The sequence below is a fragment of the Mchenga conophoros genome, linkage group LG5, assembly GCF_057382185.1.
Source record: "Mchenga conophoros isolate Kocher_MC1m ecotype Shallow Benthic linkage group LG5, M_conophoros_male_GT1.1, whole genome shotgun sequence".
Classification (NCBI taxonomy): Eukaryota; Metazoa; Chordata; class Actinopteri; order Cichliformes; family Cichlidae; genus Mchenga; species Mchenga conophoros.
The window spans coordinates 8,855,038-8,864,849 of record NC_140530.1 but is presented as its reverse complement, the minus strand read 5'-3'; the positions used below and the strand labels follow the sequence as shown (position 1 = coordinate 8,864,849).

The 9,812-nt window shown below is 39.9% G+C and overlaps 1 protein-coding gene across 1 annotated transcript; it reads left to right on the top strand.

Moving 5' to 3' along the window:
• The first annotated feature begins 1,404 nt into the window (after nt 1-1,404).
• On the top strand, nt 1,405-9,244 carry ppp4r2b (protein phosphatase 4, regulatory subunit 2b). The gene is made up of 9 exons (XM_085273043.1): nt 1,405-1,572; nt 2,212-2,293; nt 4,069-4,239; nt 5,200-5,293; nt 5,375-5,412; nt 5,525-5,599; nt 5,689-5,829; nt 5,914-6,215; nt 7,802-9,244. The coding sequence occupies exons 1-9, from the start codon at nt 1,539-1,541 to the stop codon at nt 8,170-8,172; spliced, it is 1,308 nt and encodes a 435-aa protein (XP_085129169.1). The 5' UTR covers nt 1,405-1,538; the 3' UTR covers nt 8,173-9,244.
• The last annotated feature ends 568 nt before the right edge of the window (nt 9,245-9,812 follow it).

Here is a 9,812-nt window from a genome sequence, read left to right as displayed (position 1 = left end):
GAAGATTTGTTTCAACAAGATCAGTAAGTATCTGATGTCAGTATATTTTGATCCAAATATGATAATACAGCCCAATCTTAGCGATTTGAAAGTGAAGCTAACACTCACCTAACTCTCTATCGTGTCTGTCAAACTCAAGGCCCGGAGACCTTTTAACCCACTTATCAGGGCTCCAGAAACCTGAAAAAAGTAGATTGTGATTTGTTGCTTATCATGTGCCTTTTTTCACACTTGAAGGCTATATTGAATATGTAAACAAGCGTCTACACGATGAAATATCTTTTTTCTTTTCTTTTTTAAAAGGCAGTTTCTCTTAAGAGTTGAGATGCCATGTCTGGGCCCTTAACAAATATGTAAAGAAATAAAGATTATTTTGTTTTTACATGAGGATATATTTCTTTACCTCCCATACTTTGTAAATGGTAACTGGTATTCTTGAATAAATCATATAATGGTAAGCAATATGTTGAAAATTATTTACAGAGGCCATTGTGTGCATAGACCAATTGGATGTAGGAAGAATATATGAGACAATAAACAATATTATCAAGGATTTCTTAAATTATGGACTTTTTCTCAGTCAGAGTATTGTTTCAAACCTTCCAGTGACTTATGAATCAGTAATCATCCAAGACCTCCCAGAATATGCAAAACATATTGCTGGAATATATTGTCATTGGCAGGGATGGTGTTAATTAAAGAATGTCAGCTGTCAAACTCACATATACACATCTGGTCCATGTGTTCACAGCTTCACAGTGGGTAAACCTAAATTTGACACCCCTCCTAAATTTAGTCTAAATTTAACTTAAGATACAAAATCTATATTTAGAATCGACATTTTAAATTGTCAGGTATCATAACTAATGATTCAGAAAAATATCTTTGTAAATATTCTCTGTATGCAAATGGTGATGAGTGCCTCTCAGTCCCAGATTGTATCTGTGCATAGCATCTTAATGTATCGATATTTCACATGCAGCATCTTTTTATGTTCAGTGTACTTTTATAGAAATCATTCTGATTCACTTGTTATTAAAAAATTATACAGCTGAGCTTGAATTTCCCACGTCTAAATGTGTATATCATAATGTTACATAACGCAAATAGATTGGCATTCAGCCAACCATGCCTTTTTTCACGAATAAAAAGAAATGCACATGCATTGTATTGGATAGCATAAATCCAAAACTTGTGCTGATAAAGACATTTAAATTACAAGTTTGGTTCACATTTTTCTGATATACTTTTTTATGTTTAAGATGAATTTGTTTTGGTATAAATTCTGTTTTAAGTCGATATTGTGTTAAAAGAATGTCTCATTTTCTCCGTCTGTTTGTGTAAATCCACCTCCATTCATAAGTGGAGCGCTTGTCTCCCCCCGTGTGTTTCAGCGAACAGGCAGTGACCTCACGGCGCCATATTAAAATGCTTCCTCCTCTTTGCCTGTCTGTGAGGTTGTAGCTTAGCAGCCGCAGCTAGCCGCCAGTCTGCTTTTTTTTTTTACATCTACAAGACTGACAGAGGGCAACGACGTGATGGAAATTGATTCGCTTCAAGAAGCTCTCAGAGGTTATACTCAGTTTATTCCTCTTGTTCTTTCATCGGCCGAGACCACACGATATTTGTGTCCGGCCCAGATTACTCTTTTGTAACAAATGATCGGATTGTATCTCTCACGCTAATGGCGCTAGCTAGCTGATACTCGAGGCTAGCGTTAGCTAAGGCTAGCATTATAAGCGGTTTCACGGAAATGGTTTAGTCATGAAAGAACGACGAGAAAATACAACTTATTCCTTTGGATTTACTGTAAAGTTCTTATGTATTTGCCCTCAGTAACTGATAATATTCTCACAGATATGTATTAAGTATATGACGACTGTCACCGGCTTTTTGTATAGTTATTTGCCGGCTATGGTCTTCTGGCTAACTTAACATGCTAAACTTAGGCTAGCCAGCGAATTAGCAACACTGGTTATGTAAATAGATAACTTTAACGAGATAGGGTGACTCCTCAGGGATCTGGTACCAGCTTTTTACGTGTCGGCTAGAGTAGATTATAACTGAAAGTAAACAAAATATCCAGGTTTATTGGCAGAGTTATCAAAACTGTTGGGAAAGCTGAGGTAAATCAAAGCCTGTGCACCTCCACTAGTTAAATGGTCATGTTAAGCCACTCAGGGTTTTTTATTTTATTTTTCATCTTAACAGATTTCGACAAGAAAGGAAAGAAGGAGCCATCTCCTCTACTGGAACAGTTTCTATGCCATATCGCCAAAACTGGCGATGCCATGTAGGTGAAAACTACAGACCTATTTATTGTATCCCTTTGCTCTCTCTCTCTCTCTCTCTCTCACGCACGCACACACACACACACACACACACAAATACACAAGTGTTATCATTTTAAATAGGCCCTGTATGATGACATTTTATAGACTTTTTGGACTTGAGATAACAGCCTAAAGTATGTGTGGCTCAAAGCTTTCATGACTATAAGTAATTTCAATTTGCTGTTATATTAGTTAACATGTGTTTTTATAATTGGATCATTTAAAATCATAAGGGTTTCTTACTGCAGTATCCTGTAGTAAGTACTGTTGAAATCTAAGTGAGTTATTCTTACATAAGGCATAAGATTAAAGAAAATGGGCCAAATAAACACGTGGGGTTGGGTGATTAAAAAGGAAATGGTAAACAGAACAATTATTAAAATATTGTAATGAGAAAAGTTTAAGGTACTAACAAAGACCTATGATGGGAATTCACCTGTATTTTGGGGATAGGAAGTGAGTTTGTTTGTGGTGGGTCAGCATTGACCTGCTACCAGAAATTCCACATGCTGGTGCAGACAGCAGCCCCTCAAGCCAGCAGGAGGAAACGGTGGAAAATGACAAGAGGTGTACACAAAATGACCACTAGCTTTCTTTTTGTAAGTGTTGTAAGAGCTTTTTCAAACGGAGGTGTCAGATGTCCAGGGCCCTCTGCAGGGATTTGAAGCAGCTAGTCAGTGTGTGTGGTTGTAGTTTTGGTGTCAAGCTAAAGATGTTTTGGAGTATCTAACTTTCATACATTTATAGTTAGTACAAACTGATTTGACACAACAGATAAACATCAACCACAGTGTTTGCCTAATGCCTTTTTTTTTTTTTTTTTTTTTTTTTTTTTTTTTGCAGCTAGACCTAACCTTGGAAAAATTGTACTACACACATAAACACATATTCAGTCTAGGGGTGACATGTTTTTAAGGCCATGTTAAAATTACTCTTTTCACAGAGTAATCAATAAAGTTTTGTTTTTTTTAACATTTTTTAAAATTGTTTATTTGACCCTTTTTTTTTTTTTGACCTTTTTTTTCCTTTTTTGGGCAGCACGGTGGCACGGTGGTTAGCACTGTTGCCTCACAGCAAGAAGGTCCTGAGTTCAATTCCACCATCAGGCCGGGGTCTTTCTGTGTGGAGTTTGCATGTTCTCTCCGTGTTTGCGTGGGTTCTCTCCGGGTACTCCGGCTTCCTCCCACCGTCCAAAGACATGCAGCTTGTGGGGATAGGTTAATTGGATAATCCAAATTGCCACTAGGTGTGAATGTGCGAGTGAATGTGAGTGTGAATGGTTGTCTGTCCCTATGTGTTAGCCCTGCGACAGACTGGCGACCTGTCCAGGGTGTACCCCGCCTTTCGCCCTATGACAGCTGGGATAGGCTCCAGCACCCCCTGCGACCCTGAAAAAGGATAAGCGGAAGCGAATGGATGGATGGATGGATGACCCTTTTTTTAATATTGCATTTGATTTCCAAAATGATTTGTGGTATCTGACATTACCTGGTCTTATTAGATAATCGCAAAAATACAAAAGTGTGGGGTAGATTTCAGACTGTAAAAATACAGTGGAAGGGTCCATTTCTTTCATATAGCATAGGTCTGTTAACTTTAACAACATTGCAGTTTCTAATTTATCTGCCATTTGTCACAGTGGTGGAAATGTTGAACTTTGACTTGTTTTAAGCTTCTAACATGTCTTCTGCCAGTGTGTTGACCTGTTTCTAATTATTCACTGTATTTCCTTTAGGGTTCAATGGTCTCAATTTAAGAACTACTTCCTGTTTAAATTGGAGAAAGTGATGGATGACTTCAGAGCCTCAGCACCTGAGCAAAGAGGTCCTGCAAATCCCAATGTGGAGTCAGTTCCATTTGAAGATATGAAAGAGAGAATTCTAAAGATTGTGAAGGGATACAATGGGTGGGTACTGAGCTGAAGTGGAACACGTGAGGCAGAAGTGGTATCAATAGAGAAGCCAAGCAAGGTTACCCTGTGTGTTATATGTGCACATATACACTTTTTCTTTCTTTTGTGTTTTTTTGCTTGTTGTGAAAGCATTTCCTATTGCCCAAGTCTTTTCAGGCCAGTCAGTTTGCACTTTCTTTCAGAATTTTGCATAATGTGTGTCAACAGTACTTTTATTCATCAATTTTGGATACATTTCAAGTTAATTTGTGGTTGGCAGCTTTAAATAAATGAGTGTACTGAGCAACTAGTTCAGTTATTTGCACAATTTTGCTGTTAAACCTATAGTTAAAGGAACCATGCTACTACTTATAACCTACTTTCAGAGTTGGGATTTAGCCCACCTCCAACCCTTCAGCACCATCTAGACCACATAAGACCAGTTCTAGATGAAAAACCATGCTGTAAAACTAGATTAAATTAGCAGAGTACAAAGATTGTTCAAAACCTGATTCAACTAGAGCTGTACCCAACTAAGTTTGTTTCTCTTCATCTCCTCTTCAACTGGTTGCCCAACTGGACCCTCTCTTAGCCTGGTTCTGCCACAGGTTTCTTCCTGTTTAAAGGGAGCTTTTCCTTCCTGCTGTTGCCATAAAACTTGCTCGTAAGGGGTTGCCTGATTGCTGGGGTTTTCTCTGTATTAGTGTAGGGTCTTTACTCTACAGTATGAAGCACCTTGAGGTGACTGTTGTGATTTGGGGGTATATCAATCAACACCGAGTTGAATCTCATTTCTTAAAGGGAGACTATTAGAGCTCAGAACAGTGTTTCTCAATATTATCTGTCCTTCCCTGTTGATTTTTATAACTGGTGACTTCCCACTTACGAACCACATAAAATAGATTCATGGACCTTCTGAAGGACACTTGTCCTGGTCACTGTATGGTGAATCTGTTGCTCTGCTTCCATTTGTAGAATCCCATTCACGATCCAGCGCCTGTGTGAGCTACTTACAGAACCTAAGAGGAACTATACAGGAACAGATAAGTTTCTTCGGGGGGTGGAGAAGGTAAGACGTGAACAGAAAAGTTAGGTATTTTTCAACTAATAATGTCTGTGATTAACTTTAGAAATTTTTATTTCCCTCTAGAACGTAATGGTGGTAAGCTGTGTCCATCCAATCTCAGAGTAAGTGATGTGTTCAAGTTTAGAGTTTAATAGAATATTTATCTGCATTCAGTGTCCATGCAGAGGGTTTTAATAATGCATTAATATTTTTTTCTCTTTCATGCTTTTGCAGAAAAAATGGATGCAGTGCTGTGAATAGAATGAATGGAGTAATGGCTCCTGGAAGCACATCTGCGTTTACAGAGAGGTTGTGTTGAGGACAGATTATTGACCTGATTTAAAAAAATAAATATGTATTTTCATTTATTTATTTGTTTTGGTTTGCTTTTGTGATAGGAAAGTGAATGGTCCAGGAACTCCACGACCACTGAACAGACCGAAAGTTTCTCTGGCCAGCTCACTAACAGCTAATGGTCTGCCAGACAGCACAGACAACAAAGACACTGACACGGACCCAGATGGCGACAAAGATTCCAGGTATGTCCGAATTCTTAACACACCAGGAGCGCAATCAAAGCTGCTGGTCTCACGTGTATCTCTGGTTTCTTATTTCATTTTTAGTGAGGTTTCGGCATCAGGCGGATCCCCGGGAAGCTCGGTAAAGAACAAACACGATGAAACAGAAGAGGACATGGAAGCTGAACAGCAAGAGGTGAAGAGACTTAAGTTCAGCAAGGATGAAGAGGAAGAAGATGAGGAGGAGGATGAAGAGGAGGAGCATGGGGTGGATGCATTGAGGCCTTCAGATGCCACCTGCCACTCAAAAGAAGCAGAAGCCATGGTCCAAGAAGAGGAAGAAGAAGAAAAGGTTGCATATAAGGAGGATGAAGCCTCTAGCAGTGCTGCTGCCACTGAAGACCAAGGTAGGTGTTCTTCAGTGCTGTTTGTTCATTGGTTGTGGACGTTAAGGCAATAAATTTAGTACTGAGCAGTTTGAGGCTACAAAGTCGAGCTGACTCTACAAACGTAGATAATGAAAAATACAAGCGATTGTGCAAATGTGCTGGCTGTATTGGCTGTTCAGGTTTCTAGCGTACTAAACCAACCCCAGTTAACAATCAGATTGCAGAGTTTAAAAACAGAAACAGCTCAGATGCTTTGTGATAGTTTACCTTGTTCAAAAACATGCTTCAGAACTTTACCATAGGGAACCTGGAGAACAAGTCGTGGTACGGCAAAACAGCTTGTCACTATTTTGGTTAAAAAGTAATTGTTTTTATGTTTTAAGAAAAGAAAAGCGAGACTACTCACTTTCTTACAAATGACATGCTTGCTCTGACTTTACACTGCAACATGAAGCATCAAAGTCAGAGTTGGCTTAAACTCTGACATATATAACTATAACACGTAAGGTGTGAACATCTGGTACTTTTTCTTTGATCTCAATAAAGGGACAACTTGTGGCTTTTAGATTTTCAAGGGTACTTTTCACAAACACGTTTTGGTGTCTCTTGTTGGTTGTTGAACAATTCAAGCAGTACTTTCTGTGTAAAGTGTGACTTTACTGCCCAATATTCAACATCATGACTGAGGAATTGATATAGATTGTAACCAGTTTCCAGTCCAGTTTCACAAATTGTCCCTACATTGATGTAAGCTGTAGTTTAACTAGTTAACTAAGGAATAGCGTTGAAAATAAAACTGACCCCATGTCCTATTAATACCATATAATTTGATGCACAGTGTGTGTAATTTGGGCAGCTGGCAGAAGAGAGGGACAGCCGAGCTGAGGGCCGAGTGGTGCTGGATTTGTTAACGATGAAGCAGGGATTACTCTGCACCCGCAAGTCTGCGAGTTCCACTGGTGTAAATGTCGTCATTACGCAGTTAGCAAAAGGATTCATGCAGACGTCTCTGTGCCTGTTGTTGTTGTTGTTGTTGTTTTTTTGTGGTGAACTTGCATTACAATCCAGGCATCGGACTTCAAGCAGATATCAAACGAGTATAATACGAATGACCACTTGGCCGTTGGGTCTCCAGCTGTATTCTCAGCACAATATAATCCAGGTTTAAGAGGCCAGGTCTGCTGATACCTGAAGATGCTGTCAGTACCTTTTACTGCAATGACAATGTGGTGGCTGTGGTTCTTGCATTACGTAGTTTAGACCAGAGTGGCCTACAAATACCTCTGCATGTGTACTCGTAGAGCAAGACCTGAACAGATGGTTAAGTAAAGTAAAAAGGAATTATTTGTAGGCACGAAAGGATAGTTTTAAATGATGTAAACCACATAAAGAGTTCATTTACTGATACAAAAGGTAACATTTCATTTATTATAATGCAGAAGCATTATTGGAGGTGAGAGTGAATTCTCAAGAATATATAATTTTCTTTCTGTAAATATCTTCATACTGTACTCGCCAGTGTAATGTTGGGATCGCGTGCATCCCTCCCCCTCTGGAGCTACTTTTGATTTAGTTTTTCCTCTGCTCTTTTTCACTTTTTACAGAACCAACTAGCAGCACGGCGGCCGATGCATGTGCAGACTCGGGCCAGGAGGCCGAGCAGGCCGAGAGGGAAGTGCCGTGTGGCTCAGAGGACGAGGGCAGCGACATGGATCAGACAGAGCAGCAGGCACCCACAGGCGACCTGGAAAGCCCCGAGACCAGCAGAGACAGTGAGGAGAGCAACAGTGACCCAGTCATCAGCAGCAGTAGCAGCAGCGATAGCAGCTGTAGCATAGAGGAGAGAGCAGAAGCGGCCAGTGAAGATGTAGCTCTCACTCCCTCCAGCAGTACAAGTGAACCTCCTACAGAGGGCGATATGGGAAGTGCCATCTTAAACACTGGGAACACCGAGGAGCCTATGGAGCAGGACTAGACTGAGAGCCTCCCCCTCCCTTTGCAGCCATGTGTGACCATAAACCAGCTTGTCCTTGACTCCAGCTTGACTGTCACTGGGAACGAGGACAGCACCTCAAACACAAGAAGAACGCCTCGTTACGCTTTGGACACTCCTCCAAAATGGCTACCTGGCACTGATGTGGGCATCCCAAAATTGTTTTTTTTTTTTTCCTTCTTTTTAACTGGAATATTTTATTGATCTTCCTCTCTTCTGTTTTTAAGTTTGCTTTTAAGTTTCCCCTAAAAGGGGTTGGTTTCTGCAGCTGTGTTTTTGTTTTTGTCTCTTTCACTGGGGTTGTTTGAGTTCTGTGGTGGTCTGGTTGTTTAATGCCACTCACTCCAGCCATTTTGACATTATTACAGGATTGGTAGTCTTTAACCGTAGTGTAGCACACTGCCAGGGTCAGAACAGAGCTGCATCAGATCTTCATTATTTAAGAATTTCACATGTAAGCTAAACAAACCAGCAAATCTGTTCCTGACCTAAACTATGGCAACCAACTAACCAACGTGTGTTCCACCAGAGATGTGAGATCCCCCCCCCCGTGTCCTGTTTAACCCACCCCACATTGATACACTACCAATCCTACTGAACAGTACTATGACGGTCTACCTTGTAGAGGCGTCCTTTGTAAAATGATATTTCGGATGCATAAAACCAACATAATTTATGATCATTTCAATGAGTTATTTTGACGTATATTTGTTTTTTGTTTAGTTTCGTCTGCCAGTTGTAGTTTCCAAATACCAGCTGTAAGTACAAAGATCAGATGCTTTCTTTGTATTGTGATGTCACCATGTTGTTTCACCAACCGATATCCAGAGCAGTTTTCTGGTTCCAGTTCTACACTTGTTTCTGCAGCTGTACTTTTTGATATTTAGAATTTTAAATTTCTGTAAAGTAGATTTTTTTGTAGATTGTAATACAGTATGTGTTCACTGCCTTTGTGAAACCATATCTAATTGTACAATTTCTGTGTATACTCTGAATGCTTTTGCTTTCAATGGGGTATTCAGAAACAGCAATAAATGTTAACATTTTTATGGTTGGTGGTCTTGCTCACTTAACCATTCATGTTGTGCATTAATTATTTAGGAATATGTAGATGATGTGAACAACAAGCATATATTTGATGGCTTTAGTTAATTTAGGGGCGAGTTCTTTCCAGGGTCCAGTTTGGGTGTGTGTGCGTGCTCATTTGTGAATGAGCAGGAAGTCCAGCCCACTAAATGGTTGTGTAATATTTGGACTTAACACTGTCCGTATATTATTTCTGTCTGAATCCTTGTCGGCTTTACAGCCCATTTAATAATGAAGTTGCTACCTATGGCTTAGATTGCCACAGAGTGTTGGTGATAAGTTGGTTAAGCAAATCCTGGCACATTTCCACTTGGGTTTTTTTTTTTTTTTTTTTTTTTTTTTTTTTCCCCCAAGCCTAGTTTTACTGGACATTTCTTCCTGGTAAAAGGGAGTTTTTCCTTCCCACTGTCACCAAGTGTAGTCATGTGATTGCTGATTTTCCTTTCCAATACTGTAGGTCAGGGGTGGGGGAACTCGGGCCTCAAGGGCCGGTGTCCTGCAGGTTTTAGATATGTCCCTGATCCAACACAGCAGAT